Genomic DNA, 25,224 nt, shown 5'->3' with positions numbered 1-25,224 from the left:
TGTGTATTATGACATGTTGATAAGACATGTAGCATAAAATGCACCACTTACTTGGGTTAGACCGCATGACTCTCCTGATCCCAGATGAATTAAGAATGTCTTGCTTGCACGGTCAAGGTCCATTGAAATAAAAGGGGTTTCCAAGATGAGAAAAACTTGGAGATTAAAAGAACTCCATGCAGATGTTGGCTTTGGCCAAATTTAAACCCAGGACCCCAGAGCACCAAACAGCGCTAACTACTGAGCCACCATGCTTGTCTGTAGTATTGGAAATTATCCTTAATCACTTTGGCTAAGTTAAACTGCCAAGAAGCTATGGACAGGGGTGGCTAATTCCCATAAGAAAAAATCTGTCACTTCTCAAAAAAGCATGAGCCACTCTAGCAGATTCCAGAGGAACCCAGGCCTTCACCCTTTAACCCCTGTAGAGGGATCTCATCTTACAATGGGGTCCACTTCTACGTAAGGACTGCTGTCTGGAGGAGCGAAGCAGAGGCAAGAGAATGGTCCAGAAGCTGGATCAGAAAAAGGTCTTCTGTGCAGGGACAAAATCATAAGGCAGCAGAGGAGTCAACAAAATAAGGCATAGTCAAAATCAGGAATATTTACAGGGAATACAAGCAGGATAATCAGAAGTTTACTAAAGCTAGTCAAATTATAACTGGCATTGGACTCCAGGATTTCAGGCAGGGCCGGCGTCAGCACCCGGGCAAATGCCGGGGCCCTGAGCAGGCAGAGGGGCCCACTGGCGGTCGCGCACCCCGCTGGGCTATGGGCGGAGGAGAGCGGTGTCAGCGCCCGCCCTTCTCCGCCGCTTGCTCAGGGCCCCGGCAGCCCGATACTTGCCTCTCCCCGTGCCTCCGCAGATCAGCTGTCTTCCTGCTCTGCGCTCCCTGTGACGTCTCAGGTCAGAGGGCGCGGTGACGTCTTTACACCGCGCCCTCCCCTGAGCCGTCACAGGGAGCGCTGAGCGGGAAGACGCCGACAACGCTGGAGTTCGGAGCCGAGCAGCGAGCGGCGGGCAGCAGGCAGCGGGCAGCAGGTAGCAGGTGAGGAGAAGGGAGGTGAGTATTTGATTTTTTTTTTTTTTTTTTTAATGTATGGAGGCATGGGGCATTATAAAGAGGGGAGGGGGGCATCCTGCATGGGGCATTATAAAGAGGGGGGGATTCCTGCTTGGGGCATTATAATGAGGAGGGGTGACAGCCTGCATGGGGCATTATAAGGTGGGGAACAGCCTGCATGGGGCATTATAAAGAGGGGGGGATTCCTGCTTGGGGCATTATAAAGAGGAGGGGTGACAGCCTGCATGGGGCATTATAAAGAGGAGGGGTGACAGCCTGCATGGGGCATTATAAGGTGGGGAACAGCCTGCATGGGGCATTATAAAGAGGGGGGGATTCCTGCTTGGGGCATTATAAAGAGGGGGGGATTCCTGCTTGGGGCATTATAATGAGGAGGGGTGACAGCCTGCATGGGGCATTATAAGGTGGGGACAAGCCTGCATGGGGCATTATAAGGTGGGGAACAGCCTGCACGGGGCATTATAAAGAGAGGGGGGGCATCCTGCATGGGGCATTATAAAGAGGAGGGGTGACAGCCTGCATGGGGCAGTATAAAGAGGAGGGGTGACAGCCTGCATGGGGCATTATAAAGAGGAGGGGTGACAGCCTGCATGGGGCATTATAAAGAGGAGGGGTGACAGCCTGCATGGGGCAGTATAAAGAGGAGGGGTGACAGCCTGCATGGGGCATTATAAAGAGGGGGGGCAGCCTGTATGGGGCATTATGTGGCGGGTAACAGCCTGCATGGAGCATTAAAGGGGGGGGCCTGTATGGGGCATTATGTGGGGGGGAACAGCCTGCATGGAGCATTATAAGGGGGGGGCAGCCTGTATGGGGCATTATGTGGGGGGTAACAGCCTGCATGGAGCATTAAAAGGGAGGGGCCTGTATGGGGCATTATGTGGGGGGTAACAGCCTGCATGGAGCATTATAAGGGGGGGACAGCCTGTATGGGGCATTATGTGGGGGGTAACAGCCTGCATGCAGCATTATATGGGGACCGGTATCCTGTATGGAGCGTTATATGGGGGCCAGTATCCTGTATGGAGCGTTATATGGGGGCCAGTATTCTGTATGGAGCCTTATATGGGGGCCAGTATTCCGTATGGAGCCTTATATGGAAGCCAGTATTCCATATGGAGCCTTATATGGGGGCCAGTATTCCATATGGGGGCCAGTATTCCGTATGGAGCCTTATATGGGGGCCAGTATTCCGTATGGAGCCTTATATGGGGGCCAGTATTCCTTATGGAGCCTTATATGGGGGCCAGTATTCCATATGGAGCCTTATATAGGGGCCAGTATTCCATATGGGGCCTTATATGGGGGCCAGTATTCCGTATGGAGCCTTATATGGGGGCCAGTATTCCGTATGGAGCCTTATATGGGGGCCAGTATTCCGCATGGAGCCTTATATGGGGGTCAGTATTCCGCATGGAGCCTTATATGGGGGTCAGTATTCCGCATGGAGCCTTATATGGGGGTCAGTATTCCGCATGGAGCCTTATATGGGGGTCAGTATTCCGCATGGAGCCTTATATGGGGGTCAGTATTCCGTATGGGGCCTTATATGGGGGCCAGTATTCCGTATGGGGTCTTATATGGGGGCCAGTATTCCGTATGGGGTCTTATATGGGGGCCAGTATTCCGTATGGGGTCTTATATGGGGGCCAGTATTCCGTATGGGGCCTTATATGGGGGCCAGTATTCCGTATGGGGCCTTATATGGGGGCCAGTATTCCGTATGGGGTCTTATATGGGGGCCAGTATTCCGTATGGGGTCTTATATGGGGGCCAGTATTCCGTATGGGGCCTTATATGGGGGCAAGTATTCCGTATGGGGCCTTATATTGGGGCCAGTATTCCGTATGAAGCGTTATATGGGGGCCAGTATTCCGTATGGGCGTTATATGGGGACCAGTATTCCGTATGGAGCCTTATATGGGGGCCACTATTCTGTGTGGAGCGATTCACCGATTTCTGAGCTATTGTGGAATTTACAATAGATATCACTCATGAAGTGAAATCTTTGCATTGTACTATATATATATATTTCTCCGCCGTATCTCTGCATCATGAATCGTGGTATGTGTTAAAGGGGCCCACTGAGACTCTTTCGCCCGGGGCCCAGAAAAACCTGGAGCCGGCCCTGATTTCAGGAGCTTAAATAGCTTGCAGCCCCAGCTATGCCACCAAGCAGGGATCAAACACTGACAAGTTAAAGCTCTGTCTCCTAGCTAGGATGGAACTACTAATCCCAGAGGGCACAGAACTAGAGCGTGGCACCGCCCATTGACAAAGTAGAGACAGGAGGGGCAGGCACCGATGAAGATGTCACAGAAGCTTAAACTTGGACAATCGAATGTCATGGCTGATAGTGGAGAGCAGGCTATGTTTATATGGTCACTATGTTATGGAGAGAGGGGAGTCCCATTGGAGAGTAGGCTGCTCATTCTTGGTTGCTCACCATCAAAACTGAAAGGGAGATAGAGAAGGTGCCAAGTCTTACCTTAACTTCCAGCCACTGTGGTTATGCATTTATAGCAGAACACGGGCAGCACGGTGGCTCAGTGGTTAGCACTGTTGCTTTGCAGCGCTGGGGTCCTGGGTTCAAATCCCACCAAGGACAACATCTGCAAGGCGTTTGTATGTTCTCCCCATGTTTACGTGGATTTCCTCCGGGTTCTCCGGTTTCTTCCCACACTCCAAAAACATATTGATAGGGAATTTAGATTGTGAGCCCCAATGGGGACAGCGATAATAATGTATGTAAAGCGCTGCAGAATATGTTGGCGCTATATAAAAATAAAGATTATTATTATTATAACACTCTCCAATCAGTCCATTTTAAGGATCAGTAGAGATCCAATTTGGAGAATCATCATCACTGTTTTAAGACATGGCCCTTATATATGGTCAAATGTTTTGAATTGTTGATCACCTTAAGTTATATTTAGTTTCAATTATTTAACAGCTTATTCCTACTTGTAATGGTCTGGAGACTGGCGCCAAGCAAACCAAACACAACTCAGGGTCTACTGAGATTTGAGGACCTAAAGGCCCCGTCACACTTAGCGACGCTGCAACGATCCCGACAACATACGACCTGTCAGGGATCGTTTCTGCGTCGCTATGTGGTCGCTGGTGAGCTGTCAAACAGGCAGGCTCACCAACGATCAGGGGAGCAGCGACATCGTGGAAAGAATCTTTCCACGATGTCCTGCTCCTGGTTACCAGCCTGCTGAAGCAGGAGCAGGCTGGTAACCATGATAAACATCGGGTTACTTGGGGCACACGCGCACCTAGTAACCCGCTGTTTATCATGGTTACCACTCGGATAGGGTGAGCGAGAGGTTACCGCTCACTTTAGCAGGCTCGTAACCATGATAAACAGCGGGTTACTAAGTGCGCGTGTGCCCCTAGTAACCCGATGTTTATCATGGTTACCAGCCTGATCGCTGCTCCCGCTGGTCACACACAGCGATGTGTGCTGACCAGCGGGAGAGCAACGACCAAAACAAGGTCCAGGACATTCTGCAGCGATCAGCGACCTCACAGCAGGGGCCTGATCGCTGCAAAGTGTCACACATAGCGACATCGCTGGTGAGGTCGCTGTTGCGTCACCAAAACCGTGACTCAGCAGCGATCTCGCTATGTGAGACGGGGGCTTTAGTCGCTTTGGATAAAAATGCTCTGTGGTAGTCAAACAATAGGCGCGGTAGATAGGGGCCAAGTTTCAGTCATCCGATGGTCCAAATATACCTGGAGTCAGCCTTGGCCCCCTGTTGTTTTTCTTTTTCTTTTTTAGTTTGTGCAGTTGAAATTTTGCTGGTCTCCAAAATAATCTTGAAATACCCTTTATTCTCAAGTCCTTTGCAGTGTTGGATCGCTACTGACTTTCTACAGTTTTAAGTTGATTTTTGTACCGGGATTGCCCTGCAGAGATAGAGGTCAGGTCATCTTGTCTGTTACTGTCATGACAGCTAACATTTCAAGCTTCTCTTTTGTAGATCCGATCACCCAGTGCAAATCAGATAGTGTTGAGGGAAGTGCACTTTTCAATTTTGCTGACATAAAAGTCAAGTCTGTTTTTTACTTCTGAAATTGACCACCCATGGTTCCATTAGGACATTTCTATCTTTCTTGAAGTTAACAGACTAAAAATCTGACGGTTTCTCCATAACATGTGTCAGATGTTTTGTTATATTTGTTGAAAGAAAATTGTTTAGAACAGTGATTCTTTCTTTAGTAACCAACATAAAACTTATGTCAAAGTTCAACGTCTTGTCAACAGGCAAAAGTAGAATGAGATGATGACCAAGGTTCTGTTTAATGTTTTTGGACAAATGTTCTCAGCTCATTCTTACTTAGAGGCTCAATACGAAGTTTTGCTCTTTTTGATCTTTAACGGGCAACTTTAGTCTTCCTAGTGTAAAACTTTGTGCTTCACACGTATTTTACATGCAACACTTGGCCCAAAGCGGAAGTGTGATTATTGCATGATGAAGCTATTGAGCCCTTCGTATGGTCAAAAGAGCTTTGGTTTTGTGGGGAATTGGTCAAAATGTTGTCAAATTTCTCTAACGATCGCAATTCTTTTGTTGGAAAGATTATGGTCACTTCACATAACCAAACCTAAGAGATTCATGATATAGTTAAGCTGGCCATACACATTAGATGGTTGTCGGCCGAAGCATCATTTGGCCAACAGCCATATCATCATTTGGCCAACAGCCATATCATCATTTGGCCAATAGCCATATCAGCTGACTGTCCCCCATATTCAAGGGCTCTCGCTCGGTTGGGCGCTTGCTCTGTTGAGCTCTTCTATGCTGTCTGTGAAAAAGACCACGACTGTCATAATGGCCGGTGGGGCGGCTAATTTCTGGAAGAACAATGTGATCGTCAGTCCGAAATAGGACATGGGCATGCTACATCACTCCCGACCATTAGTCAGCGGATGCTCCCAAACGCATTAGACCCTTGGTTGAACCTGTCGATGTCGACACAAGTCTAGTGTGTATGGTGGCCTTAAAGCGTGCCATACACGTTGGCTTAAAAGATTATTCCCCAAAAATCAAGTTATCCCTTTACATTGGATAGGAGATTGCTGACTGCTGGGGATCCGACAGCTGGGACCTCCAGTGTTCCTGAGATCTGCAGCCCCATCTTGAATGGAGCGTAGGTGTGCATGTTCCATGCAGGATGGGGTTGCAAGGTCCCATTCTCAGGGTTGCAAAGCCCCTATCTCAGGATCCCAGGGGGTCCCAGCAGTCAGACCCCAAACATCTGCAAGTTATTCCCTATTCTTAGAAAAATAACTTGATTTTTTGGGGGAATAACATAACCACCTCAATGTTGATCAATCGTGCATAAAATGAACAATCCGACCTTCCACATGCCAAGCTGAACTAGCAGATCAGGGACAAGTTTGAAAAAGTGACAATCATTTGATCACGCGAAACACATATAGTGTCAGTCAACAATCACCCAAAATGTCCAAATTGGCCAGTCATGTTTTTGGCAGACATTTTGATTGGCCAAAATATTAAAAATAACTCCTATTTCACCTGTGTTCATCCAATGTATCTGGGCAACTTTACGCCAGATATGTCACTGACTATTGTTGTTAGCAAGACATCTGTCCATTTGAGGTTAACCTTGGAAGGTCTTCATGTATCAAATTTCAAGGACTTCAATTTTTCACAATACAAATTACATAATTTTTCATGTAGACACCTATAGCATAAACAACACCTTACAAAAGAACATTATGTTTTTTAAAGCTAGTCCTCTCGCACCACTCTTCTCAGGATATCTTGAGCTAAGATGAAAGTTAAGGAAGGACACATTTATTAGTTTTTAATATTTTTCAAAGGAGAATCAGCAGGCACCGACCTCCAATAACCCAATCCTTACACTTACGAGAGTGGTGCTAATTGTGACAGCTTTTTGCTTGCTGAAAAAGTGGTATCATAAGTATTTGTGTGGCACTCCCCATAGGTAGTGCAGGTTTTCTTTTCAGGTTTCCAACAAAAGGCGACTTTTTTTTTATTATTTGGTACAACTAGGAATAATTTCTGCACGTGTTAAAACATTACTTGATGTATTTGTCTGTTGTGTTGCTGCGATAGTCTGACCTTGCTTCTTTGTTTGTTATGACACATTTCTTTTTTACCCTGTAACGTAAAAGATCACTTCATAGAAAGAGTGTGGAGCTAATGTGTAGAATATCTTTGAATATATCCGATGGCTTCATTGTATGTTAGTGTGACCTCTTGTTGCTCTAAACCTAAACCATATTTTCTAGGTTTTGTATACAGAAGTATGAATGGTTGCACACTGCAGCTTTGTGCTATAAACTGTGATACAAAGTTGAAGTCTGAATCATTGTGTTTACACCTAATCAAGGATCACTTCAAAGGCCCTCTTACACATTAGATTAAAGTCCGCCAAATTCTCTGATTTCGGAGGAATCAGCCAACCAACTAATGTGCATGGTGGCTTCTGACTCTCACCTGAAGATAAATGATGCCGTGAGAGAGAAGGATCCAGTCTGTTTAATTTCAAGGGATAATCCTTTTGTTTGGCTCAGAGATCAGTCACTGCCAGATTATTCTGGCTGGAGATCACTCATAGAGAACATGGGAACTCTCAGCCGAAGAGTCGAACTAACTTTAATGTGTATGGCTGGCTGCAATGTGCATGGACGGCTCCTATGTGCATGGCCGGCTCAAATTCTAATGTGCATGGCTGGCTCCAATATGTATGGCCTGCTCCTATGTGCATGGCTGGCTCCAATATGTATGGCCTGCTCCTATGTGCATGGGTGGCTCCTATGTGCATGGGTGGCTCCTATGTGCATGGGCGGCTCCTATGTGCATGGGCGGCTCCAATATGTATGGCCTGCTCCTATGTGCATGGGCGGCTCATATGTGCATGGGCGGCTCCAATATGTATGGCCTGCTCCTATGTGCATGGGCGGCTCATATGTGCATGGGCGGCTCCAATATGTATGGCCTGCTCCTATGTGCATGGCCGGCTCCAATATGTATGGCCTGCTCCTATGTGCATGGGTGGCTCCTATGTGCATGGCCGGCTTCTATGTCCATGGCCGGCTCCTTCCTATGTGCGTGGCCGGCTCCTTCCTATGTGCGTGGCCGGCTCCTTCCTATGTGCGTGGCCGGCTCCTTCCTATGTGCGTGGCCGGCTCCTTCCTATGTGCGTGGCCGGCTCTTTCCTATGTGCGTGACCGGCTCTTTCCTATGTGCGTGGCCGGCTCTTTCCTATGTGCGTGGCCGGCTCCTTCCTATGTGCGTGGCCGGCTCTTTCCTATGTGCGTGGCCGGCTCTTTCCTATGTGCGTGGCCGGCTCTTTCCTATGTGCGTGGCCGGCTCCTTCCTATGTGCGTGGCCGGCTCCTTCCTATGTGCGTGGCCGGCTCCTTCCTATGTGCGTGGCCGGCTTCTATGTGTATGGGTCAGGTGTAATGTATTTGGCCCACTCTACACTTCAACCGGTAGAGAGGATTGTGGCTAAGTGACTAAGTAATTATGAGATTTAAGCAGTCCTTTCAACAATTTCACTAATTAGTACAAGCAATGATTCACACACAATAATCCTGGCCCATAATAGTGTTCTTCAGCGAGCCGAGGTTCTGCCAATTATTGGCTCAAAAATAGAAGGTGGGCTCTCTAAGTAATATTGTCTGGTGAACATGAAGAATCTACATCCAACACTGAGCCTACAGGAAAATTTGGGATTCAACTATTTTAGGGTACAGCAAGATGGAGTGGTGGCAGTTCAATTAAAGCTCTGCGTCTCATGGTGGACCAATGGCCCCTTGGATGTGACACAAAAATATCTGCCAATTGGCCATAGCCGCACCTCTACCTCTACCCTTGGGGCAAGATCAGATGGACTTTTTGGAAGTCGGGCCAGTCTCAACTTCAAGTTGCAGATGTGACTGGTTCCTTGTTTAGCTCCATTTGCTTCTCCATATTGTTGCCTTTACATTGCGCAAGATGGACCAAAGGCATGCGTGCTGTGATTTTTTTCCATGCAAACCATTGGTTTTCTTGAACAATTGGTCACATGCACCATCACACTGGCTTTAATGGATCCATGTGTGGTCCGTTGTGCACATGGACAGCTCACAAACTGATTATACGTGTTAACGAGCCCTTATCCCCAAATGTCCAAACACCACAAATATTCTGTATGGTAATGTTATAATGGCCTGTGGGCCACATCAAATAATAGTGCTACCTTATCACATGGTGGTGCAAATGCCACCAGTTCTGGACAGCTCCCGAGAACCAGTGGTCAATGTGTGTACAAAGTTGCTGGTGGCTGGAATAGTTTCTGGAGAAATGTTTAATACCCGGTCACTAAAAAAGTCAAACAGCCTAATGGGCTCCAAAAGCGTGCCCAACTTTGGTCTCTTCTCCTCTAGCAAAGTAGACCATCAGTCCCAAAGTTTTTGACTATATCTGCTGGTAGCTTGGAAGGTGTTAACTGGGAAAAAAACTGTCAAAAATCACGAATCTGCTTATTAATAAGAAAAAAAAAGACCGTAACTCGGGCTGACAGTGTACAATCAATTAATACTCCTCAGTCTCCGCGGAGGGGTAACTAATACCTAAATATATATAAACAACATGTAGAGATTAGATGTTATGAAGCTTGTCAGCAAACCTGTGGGAATTTTAATTGGAAGAGTAAACATAATTACATTGAAAGCGAAAAACCTGACCAGCGTTCTGTCTATAGTCTACCGTGATCTCTTGTGCAAGAGTAAACCGTGGATCGGTACAGACTGCTGCGGCTTACTGCAGCAACGAGGTTATTATTAGAGGGCATAGAACATAGAACATAAGTTGCATTATGTAAATAACAATTTTACCTGGATGGGACAATGCAGTCAACACATAGACCATAAGGAACAATTTTGCAAATTTTTCTGTTATGTTTACGCATGATGCAAACTTTGTAACCATGATAGTTTTTGGTTTCTTTCTTGACTGTGGAAGTTGTCCATGTAGGCAAGGAGAAATCGTTTGCTATTTACTGTTGTGTGGGGGGGAAGGGAGCATTAATTGCTGTGGAAAATTTGTACTCAATGCTTAGTGATTTTTTTCAAGGGGGTGTATTCAACAAATGTTTTGCTCCATTTGCAACTTTGCAAAGAGTCTTGGACAATTGCTAGTAGTAAGAGGAGTCCCATGATAATAATTAGATCGTAGAGAGACATTTAGTTGGCCATACACATTAGACTTATGTGTGCCAAACCTGTCAATATTGATGGGATTGGCCAATGGTCTAATGTGTATGGGGCATCAGCCATATGATGGTTGGGAGAGATGTCAGTCGGGCATGTCTGATTTCGGACTGCAGATCACGTTGTTCTCCTTGAGATAAGCCGATGTCTGACTTGTCATTCGGAAGCATTTTCATAGAGAACACAGGCGTATCTGACCAAATGAGCGCTCCTGTGTATGGGAGAGTCGTCTCACTCAAACGATCTTTTGGCCAACAGCCATCTAATGTGCATGGCCAGCCTTAATCAATCATAATCTGTGGGGAAACCTGGCAGTAAAGGCGTCCATACAGTTTAGACTAGAGCTGACCAAACACACCGATATAGGAAGGATTGGCCAGCAGTAATGTGTATGGTAGGCTCACGACTTTCCCGACATATGATGTTGGGGGAGAGAAGGATCAGTCATGTTGGGTTTTTAATGCTCGATCCTTCTCCCTAGAGATAAACTGCGTCAGGAGGACGGACATAAATTAAGGCTTTGGAGCGGGTTCTCCTTTACTTTTTGGCCATTTCCCGTCACCTCTGACGCATCATCCGAAGCACTAATTTATAAATCAATAAAAGAAGTTCTGTCTGGAGATTGGCAAGTGACGCGTTTCAGTTTCCCCATTTGCAAACTACTTGGAAAATTACAACTTTTTTACAGAGCACCACCGATATAAACTGGAAACCGCACTGATAATCGCATGGCCATTGTCTGGTTGAACGGTGTAGTGGCGACTTTTCTATTTGATGGAACAGACAATATATGGAGATAGAGTTCCCCTTTTGCATTATTTCCATTATTTATGACTTTTATCCCTATTTTTAGACTTGACATACAATCTCCATTTAACAATTCAGCCGTGATTATATGAATCGGTATTTTAACTACTCGAACACTTTTTTTTTTATGCAAAGTGTATTTGCTTTGCTCCTTTTTAGAAAGCAAACATTGTGGGTTTTGTTTCAAGTGAGGTTTGTAATCATTGTACACATCCAGACGGGCTTAGAAAAACCCTTTGATTTTGCCATCTGCTGAGCGTGTGTCCAGCAAACAGCTTGTCACTTTATTCAGGAGACAGTGGGGGAAGGCTGGCTTCACACCTCCCCACCCACCCTGTCTCTTCTGCCTCTTTCCAATGCTGCTTTAAATATTTGTTCACATCCAAGGCAATTATCTAGAGAATTCCTATCCTGACATTTTATCAGATAATGGGTACAAAGGCATAGATAAGATGGCTGCACTGTAATGATAGGGCACTGATACAAGACCCCTGTGTGTAGCCATAACCCAGCATGGAATAGCGATGTCCACAGCTTGCCATACAATCAGTCATCCAGTCAACCCCTTAGCCTGACTTGCCGAAAAAGAAGAAGAAATCAAAATTGCTTGACTAGTCATCAACAATCTTAAATACGCAGATGATACAACATTGATGGCAACAATCGTAGATGGAATGAAGGACTTTTTACGGAGTGTCAAGATGGAAAACTCAAACTTGGGACTGCTACTCAACACAAAGAAGACAAAGATGTGGACTACTACCAGGTACAACCGGGACACATTTCAGATGGACAATGACGAACTGGAAGTTGTAAAGTGCTTCAACCTACTCGGATCAATGAGAACTCCAGATGCAGCGATGACACTGGAAGTCAATAGGAGAATAGCCATGGGCAAATCAACGATGAAGTCACTGGACAAGGTCTTAAATTGAGGAACATTTCCCTGGTGACGAAGACATGGTTTGGTCTTGTCTTTGGTAACATACGGATGCGAAACCTGGACGATGAAGAAACAAGACAGAAGAAGAATTGACGCCTTCGAAATGTGGTGCTAGAGAAGGATGTTATCAATACCATGGATGGCAAGAAGAACAATAAATACATTTTGGAACAAATCAAGCCAGACATGTCACTGGAAGCAAGGATCACCAAGCTACGACTTGCCTACTTTGGACACATCATACGAAGAGAGCAATCACCGGAGAAGGACATCATGGTGGGAAGAATAGAAGGAACAAGGCGAAGAGGAAGACCAGCAACCCAATGACTCGATGCTATCAAGATAACGGCAGAGAAGACCCTGGTGATGTTCCTACACATCAAGTTGCCATAGCTCGGAATCGAGCCGAAGGCTGTTAAATATCTATATATATATAATCGTCTTGTCTGTCTTTCTGTCTGTCTGTCCTGGAAATCCTGCGTCGCTCATTGGTCCGGCAGCGGCCAATCAGCTCCGCGGGATTTCTGAAAAAAGATGGCGGCCGTTAGCGGCTCATCTGGCGGACGGAGGTCAGCGGCGATGCAGCGGGGAGATGAGTGACGCTAGCAGCCCAATACCCCGACCGGCGCCGCTGACCTCCATGCGGTTAACGTCGGAAGATCAGCGGCTTGGCCCGCTGATCTCCCGACAGCAAGTGTGAACGGAGGACTGGGGAGCGGCGCCGCCGGTCGGGATGCTTCTGCTGCGAGCAGCCGCTCATCTCCCGGCTTCTCGCAGCAGAAGGAGCCGCACAGGCAGCGCCGCTCCCCGGTCCTCGCTAATACGGAGCCGCACAAGCAGCGCCGCTCCCGGGCCCACACTAATACGACGCTGATTGGTCGCGGTGGCCGGCCGCGACCAATCAGCGAGATGGGCGGCAAATTTAAACGCCGCTCTGCTGATTAATCGCCGCTGGCCACCGCGACCAATCAGCGAGATGGGCGGCAAATTTAAACGCCGCTCTGCTGATTGGTCGCGATGGCCGGCCGCGACCAATAAGCGAGATTGGCGCTAAATTTAAACACCGCTCTGCTGATTGGCGCCAAACTTAAACAACGCTCTACTGATTGGTCGCGGCCGCCGGCGACTGCTACCAATCAACGATTTTGGCGCCAAATTTAAACACCGATCTGCTCATTGGTCCCGGCTGCCGGCCGGCCGAGACCAATCAGCGAGATTGCCGCCAAATTTAAACAACGCTCTGCTGATTGGTCGATTTTATCGCCAAATTTAAACAAGCTCTCCGGTCTTCACTAACACAGTTCGCTGATTGGTCGCGGCCGCCACCCGTGACCAATCACCGATATTGCCGCCAAATTTAAACACCGTTTTGCTGCTTAGTCGCGGTTGCCGGCTGCGACCAATCGGCGATTTTGGCGCCAAATTTAAACAACGTTCTGCAGATTGCGCCCGGTCGGCCGCATACATATTCTAGAATACCCGATGCGTTAGAATCGGGCCACCATCTAGTTAATAAAAAGCCTGTGGATCAGATGATTGCTGAGGATCTGGGATTAAAAATCCTCAGCAATCAGCTGTGTCTGATCAAACATTTTTGCAGCAGCGGCCCCTGAAGGAGAAATGTAACATTACACTTAAGTCTGGGTTCCCATGCATAATCTCCAACAGAGCCCTATACTGTCGCTTTTCTTTAATAGTGTTGGTTTTCCCATGAGGTTGAAAGAGATATTTTGGGTCCCCTATTCTCTGGGGTCCCTTGGCATAACTATAGTGGGTGACGGGCCACTATGTAATGTGTGGATGCCTAGACTAGCCAATTTGCAGAGAAGGGTGCTCAGGATTTGGAATAGGGTGCTCCCTTCTATGACCCAAAAGTACATATAAGAGGGGGTTGCCCTTATGAGATGACCCATTTAACAATATATAGGGACTATATGGGTAATGCCCACCGCAGATGCAGCAGAGCTCAGTTTCTCAGGCAATCACATGTGCCATTTCCAGGGGAGGTGCAAAGCAAACTTGCCCAGAAGAACCAGGAGTCACATGACTAATTCAGCTCTGCTACATCTGTCTATCTCTGTTTTCAGCATAATTTTGAAGCCAGCCGAAATCTTAAAAGCATTTTCTCAGCATATTGCTCTGTTTGCCACCTCCGTAATTATATGTTATAAAGCTGAACACTTGCGCCTATTAATATTATTATTTCAATTAAAATGATTTACATCCTCCTACCAGACAATAAATATTTAACGCTCACTGTCAGGGTTGTGGGCGGCTGTAGATCTGTCTGTGCTGTGGAGATGAGTTGTCTACGCCTTTCTTGCTCTAAGGAGACCTGCGTGGGTCACCACCCAATTATCCTGCCAATTTCTCCCCAAAGAAAGAATGCGCCCTTGTCCCAGCGTTATTATGGATTATTAGCAATTATTTCTTGGTTTCAAATAGCTGATATGTGTAATCTCACAATAGTTATGGGAAAGATCTATCTATCTATCTATTATCTATCTATCTATCTATTATCTATCATCTAGCCTTCTATCCATCTATATATCACGTTGCATATGTCTGTAATAGGGAGGAATAAAGTCCTATCTATCTATCTATCTTCTGTCTCCATTCTAATTATCTCATATCTGTCTATTTATTTTAAATCTATTGTTCTATCTATGTATATATATGTTTATTTATCATTCTAGAGTTGTGTTATTCTATCTATCTCTATCTATCTACAGTATCTATTCATATCTATATCCATTTATCTATCTATCATGTGTCGTTCTATGTATTGTTCTATCCATCTATCTCCTGAAAAATAAAAGGTGCAGGCATAGGTGCCAGCCCACAGGTAGCAACTCACCAACCTATGGTACATAAAAAAGCAAGAAAAGTGGGCAACACTCAATAGACAATTCCATGCAAAAACTGGTGTCTTTATTAGACCATGTGAACAGATGACAACATTTCGTCTCAAGCGTAAGTGAGCTTGTTCTATCTATCTCATGTTCTATTTGTTTATCGATCTATGCATGAATTATCTTGCTATTTTCACGGGTGTATGAAGTGTGACAGTCGCTCTGGATCCGGCTGTAGAAGGTCACTGCGCTTGGCATTGCAGACGCCTTCTTGATCCTCTCATCTCTGTAGTGTAGTTATATCCTTCTTCCTTTAGGACCCAGCAGCGACCTCCACCTTTTGCTGCTAATTGACACACCCTTGCTTGGTAGTTAAAAACTCTGTGTCTTCAGAGAGTCACCGGTGATAGTTCTATGTTCCTCTGTCCATGCCTGGAGTACTATTAGTCGGCTAGTTTCTTCTTGGACTTCACTTGGAGGACAGTTGGTGTTATCTCTCTGGTGTCTTCTCAAGCTAAGTGTATCACCTTTGTTTGTTTACCTTGTTGTCTTTAGTTACAGTGGGACCTGACTAGTGTTCACCCCGTCCCCTCCCTACCTAGGGCCTAGCTCTAGGGACATTCAGGAATTAGGTTTCCGGTGATAGGTGCAGAACCAATATAGGGATGATAGGGTAGTCAGGGTGATATTAGATCTGCCTAGGGGTCTCCTCTCCACCTTTCCCTAGTTGTTGGGCTCCCTTCCCCCTCTTCCCGTCTTTGTACACTTGTTTCTTCCTTCACCTTGCGTGACAGCTATCTATCGATCTAGATACACATAAACGTTGGCACTCCGAAGTAGCAATTTGGGAGCTGAAACATTGCGTTTGATATGGGTGACAAGCACCCCACTTTTTCCCACATTGCAGTTTGAAGTGCTGCTGTTTTTTGCACCTACTACTTGTAAGGTCGCTGTTCGAGGGTCTGGAATCTGCACCCACTCTCTGACTTTCTTTTACCTTTTTATCTATCGTTCTACACTCCCTGACAGAAGTTATGTCGCTTCTCCATGTTATGTAAATAAAAGCTTATAACCGGACGTTAAATTCATTCATTCATTGGTTTTATAAATTACTCTTTTGAAAGCTGAAACCCTCCCAAATTTGGTTTCGGTTAAGAAAATAAATTGTCAATGCTGAAATATTGATCATTTAATGAACACAGAATGGTCAGATTTTGGAAAGACAAAAGTTTTGTCGCCCACAGAAAGTAATGTGATATTCTAACAAATAATTATCTTAAAATACAAATATATGTTGCATAACATTGGTGAATGAAGTTGTGATGCTATTAGAATCATATTTAATATTTTGTGTAACTTCCATGAGCTTGAAGGACTGCATCCATGCGGTTCAACAAAGATTCATACAATTTATTAATGAAGTCATCAGGACTAGCAAAGAATGCAATCTTACATGCCTCGCAGAGTTCATCTAGATTCTTTGGTTTTGTCTTCCAAGGTTCCTCTTTCATCCTACCCCAAACATGCTCAATGATGTTCATGTCTGGTGACTGGGCTGGCCAGTCCTTCAGCACCTTGATCTTTTTTGCCTGGAGGAACTTTGTTGTAGAGATGGATGGATGAGATGGAGCACCATCCTGCTGCAGAATTTGACCCCTTTTATGATTTAGAATGTAAGAGGTAGCTAATACTTCTTGATATTTTAGTCTATTGATATTGCCTTCCACCTTGCAAATGTTTCACACACCCCCATACTGAATGTAACTCCAGACCATGATCTTTCCACTACCAAATTTAACTGTTTTCTGGGTGTATTTTGGATCCATACGGCCTCCGGTAGGTCTCCTGCAGTATTTGCGGTGGCTGTGGTGTAATTCTACTGAAGATTCATCAGAGAAATCCACCTTCTGCCACTTTTCCAGCGTCCATCTGTTTAGCAGGCTGAGGGACTTTGCAAATGCCACACGGTTTTTTATTTGCCTTTTGTTTAGTGTTGGCTTCTGGGCACTGATTCGACCATGGAGGCCATTTTGAGACAGAATTCTACAAACTGTTCTAGACACAGGGACTTGAGGTGACCAGGCCTGTTGGAGCTCTGCTGCAGTGGAAGAGGGGCTTTGCTTTTGATTTTCTAACCAACAAACTTTCCTCCTGAGCAGTTGTCTTGTGGGGTCTGCCGGACCTGGGCTTGTCAAACACATCTCCAGTCTCTTCAAATCATTTTTTAATTCTTTGTACTTGACGCTGAGACACATTAAAGGTGCCAGCCACCTCTGCAGTGGATCTGGTCTTCAGCCTCTTGATAATCAAGGCTTTGGTCGCAGGGTTGATTTTTGGCATGTTGTCAGAGCTCAAGTTGCAGTTCAAGTGAAGGTCTGGGGTGCTGGGTTTCTTTTTATACACATCCACTAATTAACCGATCATTTACTGAGCACTGGTGAGGATGTAAACTAGGATTGGGTGCATTATATGACCAGGCGACAAAACTTTTGTCTTGCCAAAATCTGACCATTCTGTGTTCATTAAATGATCAATATTTCAGCACTGATGCCAATTTATTTTCTTAATCGAAACCAAATTTGGGAGGGTTTCAGCTTTCAAAAGAGTAATTTATAAAACCAATGGATGAATTTTAACGTCAGGTTATAAGCTTTTATTTACATAACATGGATAAGCGACATAACTTCTGTCAGGGAGTGTATTTGCTAATCTAGTATCTGTTCCACCTATCCAACTTATCTTTCAGTATTGTTTATCCCAAAACAGTGGTGTATCATTATCTTTCTAATTATCTATGGCACCTCCTTCATTGTATCCACCATGTAATGAATGAATAGACTATTCAGCCAAAATATTCAATCCCATGGTACAATATCAGTTCATTTCCAGGCCTTTTTTCTACTCGTTGCCAGTACTACTCTCCGATTTTCTGTGATGGAAAAGTAGTACTGGCTCATGACTTCAGTGTACAGAGGTCCTAGGTGAAGTATCAGGAATGGATTTCATTTCTGCCTTGAACCTATGTGAGATATTTTGTATCCAAGCCTTTGGAATGTCCTTGATGACTGTCTGACGGTGTTACACTTGTAATCATTTGCTCTTTAATCCAAATATTATGTGGCAAAGGGCCAGAGTTGGTTTTCTCTTGCTGAGGGCAATCTTGCTACTGAGTGTTGTCTGGAGCTGACAGCTGGTGTCATTGTCCCCTCCCTGTGGTTGCGTGTCATGGACCAGATGTTAGATCATCTGAGTCCTCAGTCTCACAGTAGGACGAGGTCTGTTAAGGGTTCCAGTGGCAAGACTGTTCTGCGGTTAAAATTTTCAGTAGACACTTTCCCACTTGAAATGTGAATTGATCCACTGGACATCATGAAGTTTCTTTTTTGGACTAAATGTAGCTTGAAGCTCCCATCTATGGCCACTTTTAAAGTTTCTTAATGTGGTGGTGTCTTGGTCTAGTTCTTCTGCATCTTCAAGTGGCAGCAAACCTCTACTGAATCCCACGTCATAATGAAGAAACTCGTGTTTTTGTAATTGACCAATTATTTCGTTTTCGCTTATTTATGCTTCACTCCAGATAAAATCTGATTACATTTCTGTTTTAACATAATTTTCTCTTCTGGTTCTAGGCACAACACGTCCACCTAGAGAAGGAGAAGTCCCTGGTGTGGACTACAGATTTCTGACCGTTCAGGAGTTTTTGGCACTGGAACAGAGTGGAACTCTACTTGAAGTTGGGACATATGAAGGTTTGATCAGAGAAATTAAAGAACACCTGTCACTTGTTGAAAAAAAAAATGGTTAAATTCCTCATAAAAAAATCTCTGAGATCTCCTGATTCTGCCACTTTTTTCCGTTTTGAGCTGTGTCGCTCCATTGCAGAGATATTCACCTTTGCTACTTTTGGAGTGCAGTATGTGAAATCTCTGCTTATAGTGCATCTGGGTGTTTCTTCGGAGTCTTCTTTTGGGGCGTTTGCTTTCACTCATCCTTCTAAGACTCTGCCAATCACAGCTCAGTAGCTGATCTAGGAGTCTTTCAGTCTGAGATGCTGCTGAGCTGTGATTGGCAGCGTCTGGGGGGTAGTGGTGAAAGCGTAAACCCCAGAGAAGACTCTGAAGAAACTCACAGGTGGACCGTAGAGCAGAGATTTCACATATTGCGCTCCAGAAGCAACAAATGTAAATATCTCTGCAATGGAGCAAGGCAGTGCAAAATGGAAAAGAGCGTCAGAATCAGGGGAGCTCAGGGATTTTAAGTATTTATCTCAAATGATCTTCCTTAGGGTTGATTCACATATACTAAAATTACTGTGGATTTTACCTGTGGGTCTTTACAGGTAAAATCAATGGTATATCATAGTCGTAGGCAAGTGAATTCGATTTTACAGGTTTTGTCCACACGCTTTCGAATTTTTCTGCATAGTACAAGTGTTTCATCCCGTCAAATGTCTGCCACAGATTTGATATGTGAATTTTCCCTTATGACTTCAATGGGTTAGTAAAAATCTGCTAGAAATCCTCACTAGAATGGTAGATATAAGATTATCTATCAATCCATAGATTTCAAAAACATTTTTTTTCTTTACCGATTCCACAGGAAATATTTTACGTGGCAAATCTGCACAATTCAACGCAGATTACATTATTCTTTTGGATCTCATGTAAAATCGACCACTGCTCCATTCACATGGTTCTCGGGATCGGTGGGGGTCCTAGCAGTCAGATCCCCAGCGATCGGGAAATTATCCCTTATCCAACAGATAGGGGATTACTTCTAAACTAATACCCTTTTAACTAAGAATCCATCTGTGAGGTCTTTTTGACCGGAGAGTTTCATTTGTCTTTTTGTTTCTGAGCTCCTCTGTTTTGATTTATGACCACATCAAAGTTTAGCAGACCTTTCTATTCATAAATCAGTTGTTAGGAGCTGACTTTTGTCTGAAGAGTTATAGCTTATATTTGTCTTTTGGTTCTGAGCTCCTCTGTGTTGATTTATGACCACATCAAAATTTAGCAGAACATTCTATTCATAAATCAGTTTTTAGGAGCTGACTTTTGACTGGAGAGTTATAACTCTTTTATTTGTCTTTTTGTATCTGAGCTCCTCTGTGTTGATGTATGGATGTATGACCACATCAAAGTTTAGTAGAACTTTTTATTCATAAATCAGTTGTTAGGAGCTGACTTTTTTACTGGAGAGATATAACTCTTTTATTTGTCTTCTTGGTTCTGAGCTCCTGTGTGTTGATGTATGACCACATCAAAGTTTAGCAGAACATTCTATTCATAAATCAGTTGCAAGGAGCTGACTTGTGAACACAAAGTTCAGCTTAAGTTTATTGTGGTCTATGGTCATAAATCAGCACCGAAAATCTCAGAAAAAGACAGATAAAGGATTTAAACTCTCCCTGACGGATTCTCAATTAACTCATTCTGCAGCCGGCAATAAACTGTACAACATTGAGGTTATGTGCAAAATTTTTAATGAAACCCAATTGCAAAAATGATTTTGCAAAAAAAATACACATGCTTTTAAGAAAATAAATATGTCCATATCTTTTTAAGCCGACTGTTTCTGCCATCTTGCAGTTTCTTCACAATTACCCTGCAAGAATATAAATGTGTTGAATACAAATTTTATTTTGGGTTCTGCTCCAGATACAACACAGATTTCACCCTACAAATTGAACTAACCTTTGAAATAAACCCCCAAAAAATAAAGGTGTCACCAGTTGTAAGGATAAAGCAATGTGACTTCTATAACCAGTGGTAAAGCTTGTTTTTCTCCATGTCCCTGAGCCTCCATCTGCTTGCACTGTTTGCAGTTCACATCTGCTGGGTCGCGTCCGTTGCGATATAAACCATCCATTTTACAATTTTCTTATAGAATGATTCATTGGAAAATGTGTCGGCAGACCTGCTTACAAGATAATTAAACCATTTGCAAACTCTTGTAATTTGTTCTAATGTGATTTCAAAATTACAGGCTGAAATTTCACAAAATGAACGATGTGTCCTCATAAAACCTTGCCTAATTGTCCAGGCTAAACAAGGGTATCTGCTATGGAAGCCATAAAGCAATGCTGAGAAACAACATTGGCAGCTTTATGTAGTAGGAGCTTCACATCGTGCCACAACGACCCCTAAATTCCATTCTAACCGTACTACTGTCTATACTACTACCCGAGTCGTGGATTGTGCTTGAGTCAGGCCATATGGGGTCTGATGGTTGGTGCTCAGTATCACCCAAGGAAAGTGTAAGGGGGATGGACGCCACCACCCCTTTAGAAGGACTTTTCCCTGATATTATTCTCACGTGCAGCAGTAGTTGTCCCCGTTTGAGTGTAATGTCTAATGTAATGTTGCTTTTATGTGTTCTCCCTGTGTTGTACAGTGCAGTAGTTACCTAGTTACAGCAGCATGGCAGAGCTGGCCAGGACGAGGAGCGTAGCAGGGAGGAGCGGAGGCAGCGAGCTTAGAGACAGGAAGTCAAGAGGCAGTGTCCGGGCGGCCATGCCCAGGACAAGGTGTCAGAGAAGAGCTCAAGAGAATGGGAGCTTGTGTGAAGACGGGGTGTCCCCGCAAAGAAGGAGTCGAGGCAGTGGGAGCTGTAAGCCCACGAGTGAGGACCTGCTCGTGACAGGTCGGAACCGAGGACAGGTCGAGGCAGTGGGGCCGTAAGCCCATGAGTAAGGACCAGTGATGGTGTAAATGCACTCAGAGAAGAGGCCAGTACACGAGACATCAAGGGTCCATGTGAGTACCAGAGAGTCCGGCTGCCAGAGACCTGAGGCAGGGTTAGAAGGTGTGCGGATCCGAGGACAGAGACTAGGCACTAAGCAGAGTCCGGCAGCCATAGATCCAGGCCAGGGTTAGAAGGTGCGCGGGAGAGAGAGTGCCGACAGCCCTCAGCAGGAGCTGAGGACCGAACAGAGGCTGTGGAAAAGGGATGTACATATATATGTCTATATCCGAGTAGCACAGCGAGAGAGAACAGGGACTGTGGAAAAGGGATAGGAGCCTTATCCGAGTAGCACAGCTTCCCTAGGACAAGCGGCAACCAGGACAGAGGGTGTGCTGAAGGTGAAAGTCTGCCTGCTGTGATAAAAAGAGTTGGAAGGTAGAGAAACGGCTTATTGTCCCTGCATAAGACAGGGCCTGAGAATATCTGCTGCACTTGTCTGTACACTGCAATCTGTCAGTAAAGTTGGTTTTATTTAAAAGCACTGACTCTATCCATTTATTCATGTGCGAGGTGCCGGGGTGCTCGCTGAAGGTTGCTCAGTAGACTCGCCCACGACTACCACCCTGTGCCACCTCGTTACAAAAGAACATATTGGCATTCTCCTGGTGGTCACCATAATGCTTCATGTTCTTTGTGGTCAAAGTAGCCCAAGGCAGTGGCGTAACTAGATTCCAATGGGCCCTGGTGCAAAATTTGGATCTGGGCTCTCACCTGCATGTTCCTTAGATGTAGGGGCCCTTGTAGTGTTCCAGATCCTGTGAAGACATGATCCTGTAATAATGTCCGGAATCCTGGCCCCTTCCTGTAATAACGTCCCTAATCCTTGGCCCCTTCCAGGTACAATGTTCTCCATCCTGGACCTTTTCTTGGTATAATGCTCCCCATCCTGGGTCCCTTCCTAAAATATATGTTCCCCACCCTGGTATAATGTCCCCCATCCAAGTATTATGCCCCCCATCTTGGCTCTTTCCTGTAATAATGTACCCAATTCAGGCCCCTTCCAGGTATAATTTTTTCTACCCTGGGCCTTTTCTTGGTATAATGCCCCCCATCCTAGGTCCCTTCCTATAATGTATGCCCCCCATATTGGTATAATGTGCCCCATATTGGTCTAATGCCCCCCATCCTGGGCCCCTTCCATTAATTTATGTTCCCTATCTTGGTATAATGCCCCCCATCCTGGATCCCTTTCAGTAATCTCTGTTCTAAGTCTCTTCTCCAATAAATATAACAAATAAACAATTCTACTCACCTTACCCTGCACCCACGATGTGCTTCGACCTCTTCCATAGCTGGTGCAGAGGCAGGTAGCTGACTTCAGCATGGAAGCGTCAGGCAGCGCATAACATCCCTGTCATGCGCCGCCAGTGACTTGCTCACCGACGTCTGCTGCCAGCCTCTGCTTGGTCGTTATTGCAGTGCAAGGACTCGGCAAGTCTCTACACTGCAATAGATTTGCGGTGAATGTGTGTTCTCGGACTTACAGTACATCCTGTTGAAATATCTGCTGGCATTGGCAGTCCCCCCTCCTGCACAGGCCCCCTGAGACTGCTATCGTTAAGCCCTGGCCCAAGGGTTGATAGATGGCGTCCATCTTGGAGAGCCTAAAATGTCTGTTGAGAGCCAAGACATCAAGTTCCTGGCCTTAAAGTGAAAACTGTTGGGTCTCCATCATCCGTATCTGTTAGAGATCGGGTGGAGCAGCTAGGCCAGTATTCCATGGGCTCTGGATGAGAGCATTGTGAACTGTCTCTTACCTGCCAAAATCTGACTAGCCATCTTGGCACCGCAACAATGACATCGCACCTGGTAGAAGTGGGCCCCTTTACCTCCTGTGCGGTTTCACCAATGGGGTATGTCTACCCCATAAACGTGCCTTTTCAGCAGTTAGTAACGAATATGAGTGATTGAATTACCCTATTTCCTATGGAACCCCATGGTTCTATGTTAGGATGGCGATACAGCGTTTTACAACCATAGACCCAAGGGAGCATTTATCCTCATGAAACGACTAATTTAGTGTGATGAGGATTGGGCATGATGAAATCCAACATGCCCGATCATTCTGTCTCCAGATGAGGTAGGACACCCCGAAAAACATCAGATACTTGACCAGTTCCGCCAAAATCGGCATGTTCATTTGACTTTCCTTTACTTGGCACCTGCTCTTTGGGCTTTGCCTTTTGGCATTTTGTTTTTTTTGGATTCCAACACATACCTCCTAGATGTCCAATAACCACCATAAGTATGTAAATAATAACAACCATGATCATTTTTGGAAATTATTCTCTAACATTATTAACATAATTATTCTCTGTTGAGGAAGGGGAAGTTTTCGACAGTGGTTGCTCTGGTGGCGGCGCTATGAGAATAGATGCGGGGTCTTGGAGATAATGTGGATATCATGCTGGTTGCATTTGTGCCTTGTCTAGAACTAATGCCAGATTTAAGAACTCTATTTATGGACTGTGGCCTGGTATAATAAGAGCTGGGAAATTGGGTTTCTGGTGGCGCTGTCGTATTTCTGGCTCCTGATGATTTTAATGGGTTGTAGTCTTGTAAATATACATTTTTGTTTCCTATTTCTGGGTGCCACATCTGCCCGTATGTGATCCTGCCATTGTAATATTAGACCTTCTAATCGATTGGTGTCACTAGCCTTTATTTTTACATTTTGTTGAAGGGTTTTTAATGCTTTCTTTCCAGTTTTCTTGACAGCGGGTATCTGCGAGTCATGGGGTTAAATATATATCCCTCCCTTAACTATCCGACCCCCTTTTAAAATAAACACACCACACATTATATGTTGGATTAAATTGGCCACAGCAGCCGTTTATTAACATATAAATACAAACATTATAAACCATATCCTAAAGGGGTGGTCCTCGAAGCCCCAAACCATTTTAAACCAAGACAACTAAATTGTGTCTTTATGTCTCAGGCCGATTGCGTATTACCTCTAGCCGCTAAGCACCAGCTCAGAGGCACCAATTCAAACAGCCTGGCCAATGAAACATGCCCCAAACCACGGGCCCTCTGATCCAATCCCCATGGGATCAACCACCCGAGACCACTGAATACCATGTAGGGGGGTCCAGAACTTCCCGAGGTTCCCCCCCCACACTGATCCACCATTAACCATGAACACCAACTTCGAGGATCCCCCCCCATGCCAACTGCCATGACAAAGCATATATATTAACAAATCCATAAAACAGTCCTCAAAATTTCTGAAATTGTCCCAGCGAGGATTCAAAAAAGGGGTGGGTGGGAGATAATGATTAAGGGATGACGGCAACCTAAAATGGCTGCCAAATCCCAAATGGCCGTCCCTTATATACCTCACTCCTCCCCTACAAATGCCCCTACCCCAAAATACCCTCCCCTACAATACACACCAATCAAATTAAATGTTAATACATCCACAAACCCTATTCACCCCTACCTTGGCAAACCCTCCCCCTATATCCCCATTAACCCTGTCATGCCGGCCTCCCTCTAAAGCCTGTGGCTGAGTACGGCCTCTCTTTTG

General features: G+C 45.1%; 1 protein-coding gene across 13 annotated transcripts in view; it reads left to right on the top strand.

The window, feature by feature from the left end:
- Positions 1-25,224, top strand: part of MAGI1 (membrane associated guanylate kinase, WW and PDZ domain containing 1) — a 504,160-nt gene that overhangs the window by 340,784 nt on the left and 138,152 nt on the right. For all 13 annotated transcript variants that reach the window (XM_073644690.1, XM_073644692.1, XM_073644696.1 and 10 more), the window contains exon 3: positions 18,575-18,694. In XM_073644690.1, the coding sequence (XP_073500791.1) occupies positions 18,575-18,694 (120 nt within the window). The remainder of the gene's footprint in view (positions 1-18,574; positions 18,695-25,224) is intronic.

Source organism: Phyllobates terribilis, unplaced genomic scaffold (assembly GCF_046119375.1).
Source record: "Phyllobates terribilis strain yellow unplaced genomic scaffold, ASM4611937v1 Scaffold_8__6_contigs__length_399053987, whole genome shotgun sequence".
In the NCBI taxonomy this organism is placed as follows: Eukaryota; Metazoa; Chordata; class Amphibia; order Anura; family Dendrobatidae; genus Phyllobates; species Phyllobates terribilis.
This window is presented reverse-complemented; position numbering and strand designations above follow the sequence as displayed.